At 52.5% G+C, this 21,719-nt stretch overlaps 2 protein-coding genes and 1 long non-coding RNA gene across 40 annotated transcripts in view; 1 reads left to right on the forward strand and 2 right to left on the reverse strand.

Moving 5' to 3' along the window:
* The window catches only part of GOLGA3 (golgin A3), a 56,365-nt gene extending 55,195 nt beyond the window's left edge, over positions 1–1,170 (reverse strand). For 3 of the 7 annotated variants that reach the window (XM_074008499.1, XM_074008496.1, XM_005572686.5), the window contains exon 1: positions 841–880. The gene's annotated coding sequence lies outside the window, so the exon portion shown is untranslated. Of the gene's footprint in view, positions 1–359; positions 881–1,056 lie in introns of those variants that run through there. The other 4 variants (XM_074008498.1, XM_015431857.4, XM_015431858.3 and 1 more) reach the window with 3 other exon arrangements.
* Positions 1,171–7,801: 6,631 nt separating this feature from the next.
* On the forward strand, positions 7,802–8,394 carry LOC135966372 (uncharacterized). The gene is made up of 2 exons (XR_010579693.1): positions 7,802–7,941; positions 8,302–8,394. It is a non-coding gene; the product is annotated as an uncharacterized lncRNA (long non-coding RNA).
* Positions 8,395–10,717: 2,323 nt separating this feature from the next.
* The window catches only part of CHFR (checkpoint with forkhead and ring finger domains), a 35,045-nt gene continuing 24,043 nt past the window's right edge, over positions 10,718–21,719 (reverse strand). For 7 of the 32 annotated variants that reach the window (XR_012420898.1, XR_012420905.1, XM_045366240.2 and 4 more), the window contains 7 exons: positions 21,412–21,531; positions 18,023–18,106; positions 17,464–17,534; positions 16,548–16,635; positions 14,739–14,846; positions 13,295–13,367; positions 10,718–11,881 (listed from right to left, as the gene is read on the reverse strand). Coding sequence is in view for 13 of the 32 variants with exons in the window: in XM_045366240.2 (XP_045222175.2) it covers positions 11,839–11,881; positions 13,295–13,367; positions 14,739–14,846; positions 16,548–16,635; positions 17,464–17,534; positions 18,023–18,106; positions 21,412–21,531 (587 nt within the window). In the remaining 19 variants the exon portion in view is untranslated. Of the gene's footprint in view, positions 11,882–13,294; positions 13,368–14,738; positions 14,847–16,547; positions 16,636–17,463; positions 17,637–18,022; positions 18,156–21,411; positions 21,532–21,719 lie in introns of those variants that run through there. The other 25 variants (XR_012420902.1, XR_012420906.1, XM_074008504.1 and 22 more) reach the window with 10 other exon arrangements.

The raw sequence follows: 21,719 nt of genomic DNA on the forward strand, positions 1-21,719 counted from the left end.
CTCTTACCAATCCAGCACCGGCCTACACCAACATCCTTACCTCCATCGCTTTCCCCCTGTGCCATTACACTCCAGCCACATTCTCCGCCTTAAAACGCCAACCTTTCTCCGCCCTCAGGATCTTCAAACTTTCTGCCTGAGACGTGTTTTTCTCACAATTTTGCCTGGCTTGTTTCTCGTCATAGAGGCCTTAGTACAGAAGTCGCCCGCCCCCCAGGCTCCCACACACCAACCACCGCCCGGTACCCTCTCGGTGGCGACCCTGGGCGTCCCTGTGCTAGGTGAGCTCGGCGGGGGCAGGGACCCAGGCCCACAATGACCAGGACCCGCCGCACGACTGACATTCGTCGGGTTCATACCCGTGACAACGCCCGGCCCCACTCGCTCTGGGCACCTGGAATGGAGACAAGTCCGCCAGCGACAAAGGCAAACAAGGAAGTGCTCGGACTCCTGAAACCCCGGCTTCCCACGAACCACCCGACACCAAGTCACGCTTGTCAGCTGCAAAGGGCCAGACTAAAGGCACAAGCACTGCCCGAGCGGTGGCAGTGGACAGCTTCAGGACATGCCGCGCTCGTCAGGCGCAGACAAGCATTCAGGAGGGCTCGCGGGCACCGGCATGTACAGAGTCAGCTCCGCTGCAGCTGAAGCGGGGAGCCCAGGCCCGAGGCCACCGCAGCGAGGAGGGGGCGACTGGAACGGGGCCGTCCCGCAACGCTGCAGGGACGGGCCCAGGCCCCGCCGCCCCACGCCCGGCCTCCGCCGCAGCCCCTCGGGCCTCCCCGGCCCATGCACGGCTGGAACCAGAGCCCTGAGGCGCCGCGTCACCCCGCCTCTCACCCTGCTGCTGCGGCAGCCACGGAGGCCGCCCGGCCCGGATGCTCCGGCAGAGACGTGGCCGTGCGAGGGGCGGGGCGAGCGGTGCAGCGGCCTCGGGTCCCCGGAAACAGCCTGCACGCGCTGCCTTCGTTCCGGAACAGAGACTGTCCTCCTCTTCTGCCAGCGGCCACCCCAGAGCCAGGGACGCTCTGGCCGCAGGGTCCGGATCGAGCTCACCTCGGAATGTCCTGAGGCCGGCTTCAGAAAGTGACCTTAGGAGTTTGCGAACCTTTCCCTAGTAGAAACGCAACTTCCGGACGTGCAGGACCAACTCCTTCAGGAAGCTGAACTGAGCTTCCGGCGGAAGTGGCGTGGCCGTCCTCGGTGTGGGCGTGACTTCCCCGCCCGCCCTAGCCCGGTCCCCGCCCCAACCCCGCAGCTCCACTCGGCCGGCGCCTTTCGCGCTTCAGGTGCCAGTTCAAAGGCGACGCTGCTTTCGACCCTATTTGCTTCCCCTTTAAAAGGCAAAGCTGGACTGCGCGGGGCGCGGGGCGCTGGGGAACGGCTTTCCACCTTCCCTCGTCCGCCAGGCCGCTCTTCCAGCTGTGAGGAAGGAGGCCGCCTCGGGGTCCTCTGTGATGTTGCGCTCATCTCTGCGGATTTTGGATACAGCCTGTCTACGAACCTTTCTGGGATTTTGATGGGAACTGCTGCAGATCATTTGGGGAGCACGGGCATCGCTGACTCGGTCCTTCATCTGCGTCCATGGTGGCTTCTCCATTTATTTAGGGCTTTTGATTTCTTCCACCAGCATTTCGTAATTTCAGCATACAGATTCTGCACCTTTGAAGTGTATAGTATTTCACGTCAAGCAACTGTGACACTGCGTTTTTGACATCGTTTTCCACGTATTCACTGTTGGTCTACACAAACGTGATGAATTCTATCTTGATTTTGTTATCCTGAGACCTCGCTGAACTCATTAGTTTGAGGGTTTATTTGACGTTTTGCCGTTGTCTGTTGTAAAATCCTTGTATTTTTTACATGGGCCATTATCTGCAAATGCAAATTCCAACTCAAAATGATCACAGACTGAGGCGTAAAATCTATGAATGAAACTATACAACTTTTAGAAGAAAACAATTTCTTACGTCTAGAGCTTGGGGAAGAGTTTCTAGATCTGACAAGCAAGCACAATTCACAAAAGTTGATAGCGTAAACTTCATGAAAAAATTAGAAACTTTTCACCAGACGCGGTGGCTCGCACCTGTAATCCCAACACTTTGGGAGGCCGAGGCGGGCGGATCACCTGAGGTCAGGAGTTCAAGACCAGCCAAGCCAAATGGTAAAACCCATCTCTACTAAAAATAATTAGCTGGGCGTGGTGGCGAGCGCCTGTAATCCCAGCTACTTGGGAGGCTGAGGCAGAAGAATGGCGAGAACGCCGGGGGTGGAGCTTGCAGTGAGCCAAGATCATGCCACAGCATTCCAGCCTGGGCGACAGAGCGAGACTCCGTCTCAAAAAAAAAAAAAAAAAAAAGGCCAGGCGCGCTGGCTCACGCCTTGTAATCCCAGCACTTTGAGAGACTGAGGAAGGTGGATCACAAGGTCAACAGATGGAGACTATCCTGGCCAACATGGTGAAACCCAGCTCTACGAAAAATACAAAAAAATTAGCTGGGTGTGGTGGTGCGTGCCTGTAGTCCCAGCTACTTGGGAGGCCGAGGGAGGGGGATCACTTGAACCCGGGAGGCAGAAGTTGCAGTGAGCTGAGATCGTACCACTGCACTCCAGCCTGGGTGACAGAGCAAGACTGTCTCAAAACAAACAAACCTTATGAGAAAGACCACATTAAGAGGATGAAAAGATGAGTTACAGACTGTGAGAAAATATTTTCAAACCACGTTTGTTGAAGGACTAGTAGCTACAATATATAAAGAACTCTCAAAACTTGATAGTTAAAAAAAAAAATACAATTATTCTGGGCACAATGGCTCATGCCTGTGGGCTCATGCCTGGCTCAGCACTTTGGGAGGCCGAGGCGGGCAAATCACTTGAGGCCAGGAGTTTGAGACCAGCCTGGCCAACATGGAGAAACCCTGTCTCTACTAAAAATATAAAAATTAGCCAGGTGTGGTGGTGCACGCCTGTAATGCCAGCTACTAGGGTGGCTGAGGCACAAAAATTGCTTGAACCTGGGAGGTGGAGGTTGCAGTGAGCTGAGATCATGAGATCATGTCACTGCACTCCAGCCTGGGTGACAGAATGAGACTCCATCTCCAAAACACACACACACACACACACCAGAAGACAAGCAAAAAACATGAAAAGACATTTCACTAAAAGGATATATGAGTGGCAAATAAGCTTGTGACCAGGTTCAACGTCACTAGCCATTACAGAAAGGCACATTATGTTGACGTCAGGTGCAGAAGCTCACGCCTGTAATCCCAGCACTTTGGGAGGCCGAGGCAGGTGGATCACCTGAGGTCAGGGGTTTGAGACCAGCCTGACCAATATGGTGAAATCCCATTTCTACTAAAAATACAAAAATTAGCTGGGCATGGTGGCAGGTACCTGTAAGACCAACTACGTGGGAGGCTGAGGCAGGAGAATCGCTTTGAACCCGGGAGGTGGAGGCTGCAGTGAGCTGGGATCGTACCACTGCACTCCAGCCTGGGTGACAGCAAGACCCTGTCTCAAAAAAAAAAAAAAAAAAAAGACTGCCTTGGGATATTAGTATACACCTATTAGAACAGCTGAAATAATATACAGCAGTGGCAATATGGAATGCTGGGAGTAATGTAGTTCAGAGTAATCTCTCAAATAATACACAGCAGTGGCAATATGAAATGCTGGAAATAATCTAGTTTGGGGTAACTAATCTCTCCTACATTGCTGATAGGAACAGCAATAGTGCACCCACTCTGGAATACAGTTGGGCAGTTTCTTTAAAAAGTAAACAGTTTTATGACCCAGCAACTGCGCTCCTAGACATTCAGAGAAATAAACTTATGTCCACACAGAAGCCTGTACGTTACTGACCCCAAACTGGAAACAACCAAAATGTCCTCTGAGGTGGTTAAACCAACCATGGCTACCCACGCCACAAACACCACTCAGCAAGAAAAAGGAGCTGACCACTGATGGGCGCAATAACTCGGATGAAGCTCAAAGGCATTACACCCAGGGAGGAAAGCATCTCCAAAGGTCTACACTGCACGAACTGTATGACATGTCCACTTACATCACAAAATGACAGAATCACAGAGTGGTTGTGGGGGTCAGATTACTATAAAGGGGTAGACGGAGAGAGATTTTTGTGGTGACGGAACTATTCTGTATTTTGTGACCATGGTTACGTGAGTGTCCTCGTGTGATAAAACGACAAAATGAAGAAAACACTCCACCAAGCTTAGTTTCCTGGTTTTTGTATTGCACTATCCTAAGGTGTAGCCAATGGGAGAAATCGGGAAAACATTTAATTAGCCTAAGATCCAGTATTTGATAGCACAATAGGGTGAATATAGTTAATAATAGTGTATTGTATATTTTTAAATAACAAAAAGAATGGAACTGGAATGTTCCTAACAAAGAAATGGTATAGGCTTGAGGTGATGGATACCCCAGTTACTGGGAGTTGATTGTTATACATTGTACATCTGTATTAAAACATCCAGGTACCCCATAAATATATACAACCTTTTATGTACCCACAATAATTTAAAATTTTAAACATTTAATTAGCAAGCAAAATTGGACAAATGCTTAATTTAAATACAGGCAGAAACAATGAATCTAATTATATATTAAATTGATGGCACAGTGTGGGAAAAATGCTAATCTAAGTAAAATTCTTAACAGCTTTATTAAGGTACAATTTATATGCAATAAAATATACCCGTGTTGTGTATGCAGTTCAGCAACTGTAGTAAATGTGCAGAGCTGTGCACCCATCACTCCAACCCAGTTTCCGGATACTTCCTTTACCTCAGAAGGATCCTTCTTGCATTCACTCCCCATCCCCTCCACCTAGCCCAACAACCACTCAGCCACCTTCTGTCTTTATGAATGTGCCTCTTCTGGACATTTCATATAAATGGGATCATATCGTATGTGGCTTTCTGGGACACCTTTTCACTTAGCGTGGTGTGTTTAAGGTCCCTCCGCACTGAGCACGTTTCCTCGTTGCACGATACTAGTGTCGGGATACACCCATTTGTCTGTCCATGCATCAGCCGATGGACCCAGAGGTGCCTTACGCGAGCCCAGCACTATTCTGCGTGCGGGGGGTCCCTGCTTTGGTCCAGCTTCATGTTTGTGTGGAGACCTTCAGAGGGCGGTAACTGATGAAAATAAAGCTGAGTGGAGTGTTTGAGCCGGAGGGGCTGCCATCTACATGGGGCCGTGGTTCCTGTTTATTGTGGCCTACTGTGTGCAGGTACTATTCTAGGCGCGGTCCCAAGTCCCTGCTCTTACAGAACGTACATTCTAGTGGGGACCAGACAACAAGCACAGAAGGTGACAGGAAGAGTCAAGAAGAGACAGAGGCAACCTGGGGAGGCTCGCTGCTATTTCAGGCCGATGGTTGAGGGAGAACCTCTCAGGAAAATGTGAGCCAACAAAGTAAGAAACAGAGTTGCTGGGCGCGGCAGTTCACACCTGGAATCCCAGCACTGTGGGCTGTGGAGGCGGGCAGATCGCTTGAACTCAGGAGTTCAAGACCAGCCTGGCCAGCATGGTGAAACCCGTCTCTACTAAAAATGGGAAAATTAGCTGGGCGTGGTGGTGTGCACCTGTAGTCCCAGCTACTCAGGAGGCTGAGGTGGGAGGATCATCTGAGCCCAGGAGGTAGAGGCTGCAGTGAGCTGAGATTGCGCCACTGCCCTCCAGCCTGGACAACAGAGCAAGACCCTGTCTCAAAAAAATAAAAAATAAAAAAAAGGTAAAAGAAAGAAAAGGAATCATGCAGGTACTGGTGGGAACAGTGTCCCAGGAGAGGGAAAGGCAAGGACAGTGAGCACTCAAAGGCATCTCTGAGGAAGTAATATTTGAGCTGAACTTGCGTGACAAGGAGGACCCAGGCACGCACAGATCTGGGAGAAGAGCAGCGAGGTGAGGGGGCAACAATCAGAGCCACAAGAAGCCCCTGAAGAGAAGCCTGGGGCACTGAGGAGCCAGCAGGGACGACCCCTAGGGGTTGGCCTGAGCCACAGTGAGGCCATGCCACCTTCTGACAGTAGAGAGGGCAGGTCTGTGGGGCGCACCTGGTGGGCCTGGGGTCCCCGCTGGAAACAGCTCTCTCTGACAACATGAATCTGGGATGTTTGAACACCAAGTGGAGACATTAAGTCAGCAGTTAGAGCCGAGTGTCTGCCACAAAGACCTAGAGCTACAGGGTGAAGGAACATGCGGGGAGCAGGGAAGAGGGTGTTGGGTGCTCAGCCATGCCCCACACTCCACCTCCAACCACAGCACCTCTGAGAACAGACTGGACCTTCCTGAAAACAAACACCAAAGGGGAAGAGTGTGTGGGGGGTGGTGAGCTTCCTGTGGCTGCGCTAAGTTACCACCAACTTTGCTGCTTAAACTAGACTTACTCTCTTGCAGTTCTGGAGCTCGGAAGTCCAAAATGAAGGGGCAGGCAGGGCTGGTTCCTTCTGGAGGCCCTCGCAGGGAGATCTGTTTTCTTTTCTGTTTTGACATCCTGCCCTCCTCTCCCGCTGAAGGCCCTTGCTCCCCCTGCAAAGCACATCCCTCCCGCCTCTTCTCTGTCGCCAAGCCCCGGCCTCTGCTGTCACCAAGCCTCCTCTCCCTGCCTCCTGCCTTTGATTTCTTGCTTCCCTCTTTGATCTGCCCACCTCAGCCTCCCAAAGTGCTGGGATTCCAGGCGTGAGCCGCCGCGCCCGGCCTCTTGCTTCCTCCTTACGACGACTCCTGCAATTGCACACGGGGCCCACAGGATAATCCAGGATCCTCCTCTCATCTCAAGGTCCTTGATTCCACCATATCTACAAAGCCCCTTTTACTGTGCAAGACTCAAGTGATGAGATACAGACATCCGTGGTGGCGGGACAGGTGGACATAGCTCGGCCCACCACGGGGTGTCAACAGTATCCAGCATGTGGGGTTTGCCAAATAACAAACAAAACCACCCAATTTTTACACAACCCCGTGGCGTGCGAGGTTTCATGGCACAGTGTTACAGTATGTTCAAGTCCTAAATCCCAGGACCTCAGAGGCGACTGTATCTGCAGACATGGAACACGTCATGAATTTGCGTGTCATGCCTGCACACGGGCCACGCGAATCTTCTCTGTATCCAGTTTTAGTATGTGTGGTCTTTAAAGAGATGATTAAGATAAAATGAGGCCACTGGGGCGGGCCCTAATCCAATAGGACTGGTGTCCTCACAGGAAGAGATTAGGGCACAGACACGCATGAAGAGAAGACGACGTGAGGACTCAAGGAGAAGATACTGTCCACAAGCCAAGGAGACAGACCAAAGAGGAACCGGCCCCTCTGACACCCTGATCTCAGAGTTCCAGGCCCCAGAACTGTGAGAAAATACTTTCTGTTGTTTAAGCCGCCTGTTCTGCGGCGTTTTGATCCAGCAGCCGGAGTGGACCCACATTCAAGGCCACTACTGGGCGAGGCGTGGCTCACAAATGCAGGCTCCCAGCACAGCACACGGCCCTCACAATGCCAGGCTCCCAGCACAGCACATGGCACTCACAATGCCAGGCTCCCAGCACAGAGCACAACCCTCACTCCTGGTCTAATGGCCTTCAACATTCTCTCCTGCGTCCATCCCTTCCACACACATGCACAACCAAGTGTCTGCTCTGTGTGAGGAACACAGATAAAAGACCCCACCATCTAGACTCACCGCCTCAGGAGACAACCACAAAACATGAGTGACAGAGGAAGGAGCGACTGTTTGTGCCGCGGGAAAGATTTCAAGCCCAGGGGACAGCTCGTCAGGACCTTCACCGTTTGGCAGCCAACTGGTCACCCAGGGATCAGGAGATGCCGCCCTGGGGCCAAACATTTCAGACAAACAAACAACAGCGGGCGACAGGCAAGATCCCTGCTCTATTTTTCAGAGGGGGGAGACAAATGGTAAACAGATGTTTCCTTTCTGACAGTGACAGGTGCTGGGGGGAAACTAGAATGGCTGGCGGGGTTGGGGGTGGGGGCAGCCCTGCAGGAGTCGGGCTGAGCTGGAACCTGAATGAGGAGAGGCTGCGGGAGGGGGAGGGGCCGGCACCTGGGGCTGGTTGTGGGAAGGAGCTGGCTGGATGGAGAAGCAGAGGAACACCCCAGGGGCTCCAGGAGGAGCAGGTAGGGAGAAGAGGTTTTTCTGAGGGGTGGAGGCAGGGGTTGTATGTGCTGGGCCTTCAAGGACCATGAGATGGTTATTCATTACTATGTAACAAACCACTCCAAATGCTGTGGTTTAAACAACTACTTGTTTCTCAGGATTATATGCTGGCTGCCTGGTGCAGCACTGTGCTGGTGTTTAACAACCTTCTCTCCAGAAGAAAACAAAAGCAATTAAAAACCACCCTGATTCATTTACCAATTTCCACAGTGCAAACACTCCTCCCAGGGCCCATTCCCACCAGGCCAAGTGGGTAAGGCTGGAAGGGACGCCCTTCCACACCGGCCCCAGAAGCACACCCCTCGGGCGGCAGTAACAGGCAGGTGCGGTGAACTAACCAGAAAGTGGTGCATCCTGAGCACTCATTGCCTTTGTTTTCAGTGTAACTTAATTCTAAGTGTAGAGGATGCTTGAATAAGGGCGTCTACCAGTTACCAGCACTAGGCATTCCTGGAGGTGGCTCCCCCGAAGATCACCTGGCTCCGTCCTGCTGCCGGTCTGGTCAGCGCACAGGTCTGCAGGGATAGGCTGCACTCTGCACGTGGCCGTCCGTCCTCAGGGAGGCAAGACCCGGCCTCTCCACACAGCTGCGTCCGAAGGCGCAGGAGCTGGCGTGCACGCCATGCCAAAGCAGAGCCCACGTGGAGGCAGAGGGCAGGGACGGCCCCGGGGACAGCCTTCTGGTTTCCCATCAAGCCAGGCGGGAGGGAAGATCTACTCCCAGCTTCCTAAATCCCCTCGTTCTCATGCTTTCCTTCCCTTCCCGGTGCAGGGCTCCCGGCGACCTAGTGGCCCTGGCAGTGACACTGGCACCTCTTCAGGGAGGCGGCTGCAGCTGCCTCAGGGCCAGCATTGCTCCGCTCTCTCCAGGCTGCCAACCTGAAGCTGGGGGGGCTGTCACCAGGAACCCCTGGCTGGCAGAAGCCCCTTCCAAACTCAGCTGCCTCTCTGCTTTGGCCACATACCTGGGGTGAATGCCGCGCTGTGCTGGGAGCGGCCCCTGGGCCCCTGGCTCTCTCACACCTGGGCCCGATCTCTCCCATCCTGCTGGCCCTGAGATCATTAAGATGACTTAAAGCAGATTTAAAACAGCCTTTGTAGCTGGCCTAGGGAGGAGGGTTGGCCTGAATCCCCCAGTCTGTTTTAAGCCAATCTGCCCGGACTTCCTGGCTGCAGTCGAGAGCCCTCACAAAGGCCATCTCAGGGAGGTCTCACTGGGGTGGATGGGCTCACCTAGAACCTGAGGCCCCCTTCCCTGGCTTGGAGCCTGGGCAGCACACGGAGGGGTGGGCACCAGGGAGCACAGAGGGAGCCGCAGGTGAGGAGCACGTGGGGAGACGGTCCGTGGGGCCAGCGGGCAGCTGCAGCCCTGCCCTGGCTTTGTTCCAAGGCTGGGCCCAGGAGCCAGGCAGAAGCAGTGGGATCTACAGCGGCTGCCAGGCTGTCCTCCAGAAAGCCTGTGGATGACCCAAGCAGCCACCCCACGAGGACAGCAGGGCTCCAAAACCACCACAGTGCGTCAGTCTTGCTGGGTGGGATGGCTGGGTCTTGAGGACAAGGAAGTACAGAAGCTCACGAAAACACGGGATGAGTTCACGGCCACCTGCCTCCATAAAACACGGCTCCTTACCACACCGGGGGGGTAACTGCCCCGGTCCCAAGGCCTCCTCCCTCACATCAGAGCCAAACCCAAGCTCTGTTCCGACTGCTCCAGGCAGAAACGCCCTTCGCAGTGGGCCAGGAAATGGACTTCTCTGAAGGACTGAGGAAGCAGGAGTGAGTCCCTAGGACACCTGGAGCCCTGAGGCTCTCTGAGCTGCCCTGCCCTTCCTGAGCAAAGCTCTGCGTCCTCCACAGGGCGAGTGTTCTTGTTTCTACTTTTTGGAGATGGGAAGGGGTAGAGTGAATATCATCTGATCTAAGACACAGACACAGGGCAGCCATGGGTGAATGCCGACCTCCCCTCTCAGCCTCAGCCCTGCACAAACTGGCAACCTCCCCCCTCTCGGCCTCACCCCTGCACTAACTAGGTACCGCCCCTCTCAGCCTCACCCCTGCATAAACTTGGGCCCTCCCCTCTCGGCCCCACCCCTGCACAAACTCAGGACCTCCCCTCTTGGCCCCACCCCTGCACTAACTCGGGACCTCCCCTCTCAGCCCTGCCCCTGCACAAACTCAAGACCTCCCCTCTTGGCCCCGCCCCTGCACAAACTCGGGGTCTCTGCATGGCGGCTTCATCTGGTGCTCAGCTGAAGACAAAGCCTCCACACTGGATGAACAGGTTGTGGTTTCCCAGCACTGGCCAAATGAAGAGACCTGAGCAGGTTTCACAGGATGCTCGGACTTCAGGCCCCAACCTCAGGTCAGGCGTGACTCCATGGAGACACTGAGGGACAGCAGGCGACAGAGTAACCATCACTAGCAGTGAGGTGCTCGGCGCTCACTCTGCACAGGGCCTGCCTCCCTCGCGTGGAGAAGTGAGGCAGCCCCACACACGAGCCCAACACGAGAGGGGAGGAGCGAAGGCGGCTCATTTATTAGAATATGCAAAAGAGAGGGCTTTCCTCCACAAACGCAGAGACAGTGCTGCTTCTCAGTTCCTATCAAGAGCAAGTCAACAGTTGAAAACTGTATTCCTGAGAAGCAAAAAAGTTACCAGTTTGCAAACAAGGATAACAGGTGATTTCAACAAAAGATAAAAAACTTTTTTTCCCAAAAATCAAAATTTCAAGTATTATTCCAGCTGACATGGCAAACCTAGCACAGGCGGAAGCCAAGGTGCCCCTCAGGCTCTGTAGGGTCTTGGAGGAAGGGCCCGGGCAGCATGAGGGAGCCGCGCGTCCTGGGCCCTGCGTCCAGCTCCGGGCTCGGGGCCGTGAAGGGAGTGGCGAGTCCTGGGCCCTGCGTCCAGCTCCGGGCTTGGGGCCGTGGTCACCCACAGGTTAGCAAGGAGCGACTAACTTGACAGCCATGTCGAGGGTTAGCAGTTTTGGACACTGGAAGTTTTTTTTCAATAAACAGAAGCATATGCTTATTCTTTCAAATACCATACTATACCCAATTTTAGTCAATTTGTAAATTATAAATTATATTATTTGTGCTACAGTTTGTGATATTTAAATCTTATTAGAAGATAAGCACCAAACCTATTAAAATAAAAAATATATAAAATGCTGTGGTTTTCCCAACAGCAGAATATTGTGTACATCCTGTAGGCTGTAAACTTATGCTCCCTTCTCCTGAAACAATGTTTTTGATAAACTGTCCCCTTTCTCCCTTGAAACTCTTCCTGAAAACAGACTTCTGCTTTACCTGTAGTTGCGGAAAACATACAAAAGAGCAAAACTGCCCTCTGGGCGGGACGGCTGCGTGTCAGGGAAAGGCTTTGTCTCTGCTGCTCACGCCACCAGGAGCCCCACCCAGCACTCGCCAGGAGGGCGGGCTGTGGCCCCCGGGCTCCGGGGAGGGTCTCACTCAGAGGATAAAGCTCCACAGAAGAGTCACCCCAGAGCACCTGCCGGAGACCCTGCGTCCCTCAGGGGGCCGTGAAAACGCCCTGACATGTTTGTCTCTGTATTTTAAAACCACGCTCTCTTCCCCTTCAGTGCTGAAAGCCGCTCGGGGCCTCTGGATGCTTAGTTTTTGAACCTTGTCTGTTCACAGATATGATTGAATTTCCTGCCGGGAGAAAATGGCCAAATTACACAAAAGAGCATCAGAGAAGCATTCAAATAAATTACACGAGAGCACTGGAGAGGCATTCAAATAAACCCATTCTGAAACCATACACCGAAAGAGCTACCTGAGAAAGAGTGTGTGCTTTCTACAAAATCAAAGCAACTAACCCCCAAAGGTAAACTTCTTTTTCCCTTTTGAAATTTTGAAACAGAAGTGAAACATCTGGCCACGCACAGTGGTTCATGTCTGTAATCTAGCACTTTGGGAGGCCGAGGTGGGTAGATCACTTGAGGTCAGGAATTCGAGAGCAGCCTGGCCAACATGGTGAAACCCCGTCTCTACTAAAACTACAAAAAAAATTTAGCCTAATGTGGAGGCGAGCACCTGTAGTCCCAGCTACTCAGGAGGCTGAGGCAGGAGAACCGCTTGAACCCAGGAGGTGGGGTTGCAGTGAGCTGAGATCGCACCACTGCACTCCAGCCTGGGAGACAGAGCGAGACTCCATTTCAAAAAAAAAAAAAGAAAGAACTGTAAACATCTTAGATAATTTTTTAAGAGAAGAGAATAAAAGCTGCACCTCCTCGGGCATCCCCGTGGCATCTGCTGACAGGGCTGAGGCAGACACGCCAAGCTGGACGGCCTGTGGCCACCTTTCCTCTCCACAGACCGTGGCAAGGAGGACCAGCATGGCTCTGCTCTCCTGATACACATTTCTACTGAAAACCGTCTGCCAGTCAACAGTGAAATCTTGTTTTGTGACAACATGGTCTCCTCCATGTGCTGTTTGTGCTCAAACACAAAGCAAGGTTTGTGTTCCACAAAATCCCTGCGAGGGAGGCACCTTATCTGAGTCCTCGCAGCACCTCGTCCTGACGGCACTGTCTCCATCACTTTCATCTGAACTCCTTGGCCACGGGAGTGACTTACACAATCACCTAACCTAAGAGATGCTTCCTGACCTACACCTCCCAGGGCAATGCAGATGGCGCCGTGAACCTTTAAGGACGCTGGGAAAGATACCACGTGAGGGTGACAATGTGACAGCGATCACAAATGCCTGCTCACGGTACGGACGAGAACCCAGCTGCGCAGCGCTATGCGAGGGGGCCCTGAAGCCCTCAGAGACTACAGCCTCCGACTTAGAAATGGCTAAGCCTGAAACGATGGGGTGTGCTCCGGATACCTCAGACGACAGATAAACCAGCTCCAGACAGGAAGACACACAGGTGGAAGATGGAAATAAGACTGCATGAAATGAAGGGATAAAGGAAGAGCAGGATTTCTAAATGAAGATGTGGTTCCTAAAGGATGCAACCTGAGAGAAGGATAATGACCATATCAGCGTATTTGTAAGCAGGTGGTGAACTCATTCATCACCCTGCAGCTGACGCCTGTGCCCCCAGCTGCACTCACATGGCGTGGTGAGCTTTCACCTGAGTGCGGCAGTTACGGCCCCAGTAGCAGTCAGGACGGGATGTTACAGCCACTGGAAAAACAGAAGGGTTACGCATCTATGAGATGTACTGCACACACCCACTCCGCTACCTGAATTTCAGCAGAGACCCAAAGACAGACGTTGCGGGGGAAACGCACAGCCTCTGGTCCCTCCACAACTAGTCTCCTTGGACCGTTCTGAGATTTCAGGAAAGGAAACACATGTTTAACTAAAAACCCAATTGAGGGTCAGGTGCGGTGGTTCATGCCCGTAATCCCAGCACTTTGGGAGGAGAGGCGGGTAAATCAACTGAGGTCAGGAGTTCAAAATCAGCCTGATCAACATGGTGAAACCCTGTCTCTACTAAAAAATACAAAAAATTTGCCAGGTGTGGTGGTGGGCACCTGTAATCCCAGCTACTTGGAAGGCTGAGGCAGGAGAATCACTTGAACCCAGGAGAGGAAGGTTGCAGTGAGCCAAGATTGCACCACTGCACTTCAGCCTGGGCGACAGAGTAAGACTCTGTCTCAAAGATAAATAAATAAAATAAATAAAAATTAAAAAATAAAAACCCAATTAAGGAAATATTTATTTATTTATTTATTTTTTTTTTTTGAGACGGAGTCTCGCTCTGTCGCCCAGGCTGGAGTGCTGTGGCCGGATCTCAGCTCACTGCAACCTCCGCCTCCCGGGTTCACGCCATTCTCCTGCCTCAGCCTCCCGAGTAGCTGGGACTACAGGCGCCCGTCACCTCGCCCGGCTAATTTTTTGTATTTTTAGTAGAGACGGGGTTTCACCGTGTTAGCCAGGATGGTCTCGATCTCCTGACCTCGTGATCCACCCGTCTCAGCCTCCCAAAGTGCTGGGGTTACAGGCTTGAGCCACCGCGCCCGGCCTTACCCCAGCTTTCTATTGGATGTCTTTACGACCCAGTTTTAGAAACCCACGTTACACTCATGAATAACTGCAAACAGACGCAAGGCCTAAGACAACCACGGCCCGGCATGGCCTGTCTGTCCTGCCGGCTCCTGACTGAGGCCAAATTCTGCTTAGAACACAGAGCAAAGTGCAAACAGGCTGTCTGCTAAGAAGAGAGTGCTGGCCAAGCGGGGTGGCTCATGCCTGTAATCCCAGCACTTTGGGAGGCCAAGGTCAAGAGTTCGAGACCAGCCTGGCCAACTCTACTAAAAACACAAAAAGTTAGCCGGGCGTAGGGGAAGGTGCCTGGAATCCCAGCTACTCAGGAGGCTGAGGCAGAAGAATCACTTGAACCCAGGAGGCAGAGGTTGCGGTGAGCCGCGATTGTGCCACTGCACTCCAGTCTGGGCGACAGAGCGAAACTCCATCTCAAAAAAAAACCAAAAAAAGAGTGTAGAAGCCAACCCAGACAGAACAAGAGCCGTGTGGGGTCGGGGTCCTCACCTGGCAACTCGGAAGCAGGAATGTTCCGCCGATACTGGTAAGTCAGCTCCCGGAAGCTGCGCAGGCCACAGCAGTAACACAGCACGGTGTTCCCCGTGACCCTGTAATCTGGAACAAACACAGCCTCATGCAGACACAGCCAGTTACCCAGCAACGCCACCTTCCCCACAACAGCACACACAGACCACAGCAGCGGGAAACTAACACGCTGACCATAATTGGGGTGAAGACAACGGGCTACACCATCAGAAAACAAGAACAAAGTCAACCTAGACAGCAATTTTTTCCTTTCTTTTTTTTGAGACAGAGTCTCGCTCTGTCGCTCAGGCTGGAGTGCAGTGGCGCGATCTCGGTTTACTGCAAGCTCCGCCTCCCGGGTTCACGCCATTCTCCTGCCTCAGCCTCCCGAGTAGCTGGGACTACAGGTGCCCACCACCTCGCCCGGCTAATTTTTTGTATTTTTAGTAGAGACGGGGTTTCACCGTGTTAGCCAGGATGGTCTCGATCTCCTGACCTCGTGATCCACCCGCCTCAGCCTCCCAAAGTGCTGAGATTATAGGCGTGAGCCACCGCACCCAGTCCTACCAATTTATTTTCTTACAGCAAAATAATCCCACATGGATATAACATTTTATTTATTTATTTATTTTTTGAGACCAAGTCTCGCTCTGTTGCCCAGGCTAGAGTGCAGTGGTGCAGTCTCGGCTCACTGCAACCTCCGCCTCCTGGGTTCAACTGATCCTCCTGCCTCAGCCCCCCGAGTAACTGGGACTACAGGCATGCGCCACCATGCCCAGCTAATGTTTGTATTTTTTCAGTAGAGTTGGGGTTTCACCACGTTGGCCAGGCTGGTCTCGACCTCCTGACCTCAGGCGATCTGCCTGCCTCAGCATCCCAAAATGCTGGGATTACAGGTATGAGCCACCGCACCTGGCCCCACGTGGATATAAAATTTAAATATTAAAACTCCCAAAAAATTACTAAGAATAAAATGAGAAAATTAGCTATTTCTAAGTATGTCTTGGAACACCAAATTGCACAGAGGAAGGATTTGTACACTTGACAACAATTCAAACCTCAAAATGAAAATAAATACAACAAAAGTGAGCTAGTACTATAGCGGAAACATTTGCAACACAAATCAAAACGTGCTATACCCTTAATTAACAAAGATATCGGGCCGGGCGCGGTGGCTCAAGCCTGTAATCCCAGCACTTTGAGAGGCCGAGACGGGCAGATCACGAGGTCAGGAGATCGAGACCATCCTGGCTAACACAGTGAAACCCCGTCTCTACTAAAAAATGCAAAAAAAAAAAAAAAACTAGCCGGGCGGGTTGGCGGGCGCCTGTAGTCCCAGCTACTCGGGAGGCTGAGGTAGGAGAATGGCCTAAACCCGGGAGGCGGAGCTTGCAGTGAGCTGAGATCTGGCCACTGCACTCCAGCCTGAGCGACAGAGCAAGACTCCGTCTCAAAAAAATAAATAAATAAATAAAATAAAATTAGCCGGGTATGGTGGTGCGCGCCTGTAATCCCAGCTACTCAGGAGGCTGAGGCAGGAGAATCGCTTGAACCCAGGAGGCGCAGGTGGCAGTGAGCTGAGATCACGCCCCTGCACTCCAGCCTGGGCAACAAGAGCGAAACTCCATCTCAAAAAACAAACAAACAAAAAACAACCCGAAAGCATCAGGATCGTTTTTCTTCTCTTCCAGGATGGGTGAAGGTCAGAGTTGTCACTGGGAGAGCAGACGGGCAGGTGCAGCCCTGGAAAGTCACACGCACCCTAGAGCAGGAGGCAAGAGAAGAGCTCACCAGACAGCAGGAACACTCCTCGCTGGAGAGCCACGAGGCTCTCGGTCAACATGTTTTTCCACGTCAGACCTCTGGTTGCCAGGTAATTCTGTGACGCAAAAAAAAAAAAGAGGAATAAGCAATATTCGTTTAGAGGAAGAAACGCTGAAATAATGAGATAGAAAACAATTTCATAAAAGATCTCTGAAGGTGCAGAAAGCCGAAGCTCAGCCCCTTACGAGTGGCATTTGCAGAGGGCTGCACGTTCACAGCCTGCGGCACGAGAAGTCTTGTCCAGGAGCCTCCTGGAAGTCCCAAAAGGAAGGCTCACTTCTGACCTTCCAGCGTAGGAGTTATCAGAGGCCCTCAAAAGTTCTGCCAAGACCCTCACAGCCCAGGTGTGAATGAGACACAAAAGCCTGGCCACGGTGCACACAGCCCCACAACGAGCCCAGTCTGTTTGACAAGAAAAGCTGAGGACTGGGCATCTGTTTTCCGTGCCCTTTAAACACACACGAGCTGTTGAGCTCCTTCTGTGGGCATCAAAGCAGAGTGTGGGGCTGAGCGGGCACCTGCCAGGTGTGTCTGTGGCAAGCGTCAAGGCCCCACCACTGTGTGTGCTCTCGGCAAGAGGGCAGATGCGCACGTTACACACAGAAACGCAGAAGCCGAGGTAGCTTCCTAGATGCGGGAAAGCAAATGGCCGGAAGAGAAAGGGACCAGAGAAAATGCCCTGGTCGCGGGCAGCACTTCCAAGTTCCTCCCGAGAGCTGTGGGAGGCGGCTCCTATGGATCCGTGGCAGGAGGCACAAAAAGGAAACACCTATTTTTGGAATGCGGGAAAAACAGATAAACACCAATGGAATGCAGAGAACCAGCTGGCTGCACTAGCGAGAAAACGCGGCTCCCGGCTCCCCAGCCCGCGGCGGGTCAGTACCTTCAGGATGTCCGACTCGTAGCTGTTGTTGTTCAGCACGCCGTCCAGACACTTGTCACCCAGGTTGAGCTCTGCCGAGATGAAGGTGCAATGTTACCTGTTTATAAAGACGTCGCAGGAAAGCACTGTCTGCCCCACACTGAGGATAAACACATTTCTTTTCATTACAGATTCTAGAAGGAATAAGAAGTTCAGTGATAAAACTCAATTTTAAACACAGGACAAGTAGAAATGATTTCCATTCCACTCCCTCCTTAAAAAGATCAGCTCTCGAGTCACCCCAGCACCTAGTCTGGTATCGTGACACCAGAACCCTGCAGCAAGGATTCCGTCCTGGGAGTATGTCCCCTAATCCTTCCATTAAGGCTTGATTTTCAGCCAACACGAATCTGACACACCTCTGCAGATCAGCAGGAAAATGTCACCATCTGATGACATGACCAACCGTGGCCTCACCCCTGTAAACATCAGGCTATGGACCCCACCATCCCCTGCCCTCAAGTTCACCAAGAGAACATGCAAAGGTCAAAGCAACTGGGGCCCGAAGAGCCGGTATTACCACAGAACGGGGCCAGGCAGCCGAAGCAGCCGGTGCGGGTGCAGCCCCAGTACAGATGGCAGAAAGGCTGCAGGCAGACGGCACCTGTGGAGAGAGGACACTCGTTACCCGCAAGGCTGCAGGCAGACGGCACCTGTGGAGAGAGGACACTCGTTACCCACACCCAGTGCTGAGTCCTATCTCTGACACAATTCATTAGCACCAGGCTCAGGAGCTCAACTCGCTTTGGAAACATTGTTCAGGAGGAGTCTCATGGAACTCGGGGCAGGGCCACATCCCAGGACTGTGACGACGGGGAGTTGTAGCCCTGAAAAAAGGCCAGGCTCACGTTTTCTGTTTTTTTATTTTTTAGAGATGGTATCTCGCTCTGTTGCCCAGGCTGGAGCACAGTGGCACAATCAGCTCACTGCAACCTCTGCCTCCTGGCCTCAAGGGATCCACCCACCTCAGTCTCCCAAGTAGCTAGGACTACAGGTGCATGCCACCATACCCGGCTAATTTGTTTTTTATTTTTGTAGAGACAGGGTCTCACTATGTTGACCAGGGTGCTTTCAAACTCTTGGCTTCAAGTGATCCTCCCACCTCAGCCTCTCAAAGTGCTAGTATTACGGGCATGAGGCATAGCACCCGGCCCCAGACCCATATCGTTTCTTACACTGAACACCACATGCTCATCCCAGGAAAACAGTGAGAGCCACGAAAGAAAAAAATCTCACCTTCTCCATCCCCCTAACACAGCTTCGATGGGTTTCCTTGTAGCTCTGAACATGCAACATGTTTGCCCCCAACTGCACATACTTTTTAAATTTTATTTTATTTTGAGACAGTCTCGCTCTGTGGCCTAGGCTGGAGTGCAGTGGTGCAATCTCGGCTCACTGCAACCTCCGCCTCCTGGGTTCAAGCGATTCTCCTGCCTCAGCCTCCCCAGTAGCTAGGATTACAGGTGCCCACCACAACTGGCTAATTTTTGCATTTTTAGTAGAAACGGGGTCTCACCGTGTTTGTCAGGCTGGTCTCAAACTCCTGACCTCAGGTGATCCACCTGCCTCGGCCTCCCAAAGTGCTGGGATTACAGGCGTGAGCCCCTGCACCCAGTCTAGGTGGCCTTTTTCTACCTAGGTATTTTTTCATGCCGTCACCTTGGTTTTGTAGACGTTATTTATTTTTTGAGACAGAGTCTCGCTCTGTCGCCCAGGCTGGAGTGCAATGGCACAATCTCGGCTCACTGCAAGCTCCGCCTCCCAGGTTCACGCCATTCTCCTGCATCAGCCTCCCGAGTAGCTGGGACTACAGTTGCCCACCACCACACCTGGCTAATTTTTTGTATTTTTAGTAGAGATGGGATTTCACTATGTTAGCCAGGATGGTCTCGATCTCCTGACCTCGTGATCCGCCTGCCTCAGCCTCTCACAGGAAATTATTTTTAATTGTCTGATATTCTATACAATGGAAATCCCTAAAATATAATATTAGTTAAACCCAAGCTAAAATTCTCACAGGGTTGAGTCCTTAAGTCTTCTAACACCTACGGCCACTTCATAAATGCCTCTGTATACGAAGCATTCTCTATGAAATTAGAGTCGAGGGCCGGGCGCGGTGGCTCAAGCCTGTAATCCCAGCACTTTGGGAGGCCGAGACGGGTGGATCACGAGGTCAGGAGATCGAGACCATCCTGGGTAACACAGTGAAACCCCGTCTCTACTAAAAATACAAAAACTTAGCCGGGCGAGGTGGCAGGCGCCTGTAGTCCCAGCTACTCGGGAGGCTGAGGCAGGAGAATGGCGTGAACCCGGGAGGCGGAGCTTGCAGTGAGCTGAGATCCGGCCACTGCACTCCAGCCTGGGTGACAGAGCGAGACTCCGTCTCAAAAAAAAAAAAAAAAAAAAAAAAAAAAAAGAAATTAAGAGTCGAGAGCTTGGGTTCCTGGGGAAAAGCTGGCCCGAGCTGCCATCTGCTGCCCACCATGTGTGTTAGGCACGGGGCGAGCTATTCTCTGCGGCTTCTCACCTGCCCTCCCGCGAGCAGCATCAGCAGCGGCCAGTGCCTGCCGTGGACGACCCGAGGCAGGGACCGTCCAGGTCACCTCGCCGGGTGTGTCCCAACGCTGCAGGCTGGGCCCCACCCCTGCCAAGCCCAGTCTCAGGGTACAGCCCCCAGAAGTAACCTGTTTGGTTTCCTGAGTGCCTAGAACATTTTAAGCCAATCCAGACAGAACCGGTGCTGCGACCGCGCTGCTCACGCAGGGCTCGGTGCACACAGCAGCACAGGTGCCTGTGGCAGGAGTCAACTGTGGTGCTCAGCAGCATATAAGGAGCTCTGACAAATTAGGAAGTCATTTAAAAAAAAGGCAAAGGACATAAACAGACATTTCTGCAGGAATAAATTAAAACAGACATGAAATAAAGGACAAGCTCCGTTTTTAACAGTAAGAACTGTATGTGCGTGCATATATATATTTGTTTTGTTTTGAGACAGGATTTCCCTCTGTTGCCAAGGCTGGAGTACAGTGGCACGATCTCAGCTCACTGCAACCTCCTCTCGGACTCAAGCCATCCTCTGGCCTCAGTCTCCCGAGTAGCTGGGATTACAGGTGTACACCATCATGTCTGACTAATTTTTGTAATTTTTGTAGAGATGGGGTTTCACCATGTTGCCCAGGCTGGTCTGAAACTCCTGGACACAGAAAATCCATCTACCTTGGCCTCCCAAAGTGCTGGGATTACAGGCGTTAGCCACTGTGCCTGGCCAGAGTTGTATTTTTTTTTTTTTTTTTTTTGGAGACAGAGTCTTGCTCTGTCGCCCAGGCTGGAGTGCAGTGGCCGGATCTCGGCTCACTGCAAGCTCCGCCTCCCGGGTTCACGCCATTCTCCTGCCTCAGCCTCCCGAGTAGCTGGGACTACAGGCGCCCGCCACCTCGCCCGGCTAGTTTTTTGTACTTTTTAGTAGAGACGGGGTTTCACCGTGTTAGCCAGGATGGTCTCGATCTCCTGACCTCGTGATCCACCCGTCTCGGCCTCCCAAAGTGCTGGGATTACAGGCTTCAGCCACCGCGCCCGGCCCTAGAGTTGTATATTAAAGCATCAAAATTCATCTAGGAGGTTTAACAGTGACACATTAAAAAGCAACCACAGTGCTGGCAGGAGATGGACACAGATCCAGGCCAAGCCCCTGCTGGATGGAGATGTGTGGCCTGTGAAGGGGCAGTGCAACTAGCTGGTGGGAAAAGATGGATTATTCAATATGGTCACGTGGGGACAACTGATCACACAGATGGAAAAAAAGAAATGGCATCCTTACTTCATGGGGTACCCTAAGGCCAACACCATTTTGAAACCTGAGCCCCGAAGGACAGAGGGAGCCCGCCTGCGTTCCGTGGCACGGGCACTCACACTGCTGAGGGGCGACACGTGGGTCCTGCTCGCGCTCCGCTCTCCGGTCGGGCATGGGCTGGAAGCAGCAGGTGCACAGGGCGTGGCTTCCTTGCAGAGGGCACACGTAATCCTGGACTGCTGAAGCACACGCACATTCAGCGGGAGCACGTGGGACCCAGGGCAGAAAGACAGCAGGTTAGAGACGCCGCCCGGAAGCACAGTGAGGAGGTGCACCTGCGATAGCCGGGGAAGACATAGACCTACCCCGCTGAACCACCAGGGACCTTCTGCCACCCAAACTCGGGGAGTCCAAACGGATTAACAAT

This window comes from Macaca fascicularis, chromosome 11 (genome assembly GCF_037993035.2).
Source record: "Macaca fascicularis isolate 582-1 chromosome 11, T2T-MFA8v1.1".
Taxonomy (NCBI): Eukaryota; Metazoa; Chordata; class Mammalia; order Primates; family Cercopithecidae; genus Macaca; species Macaca fascicularis.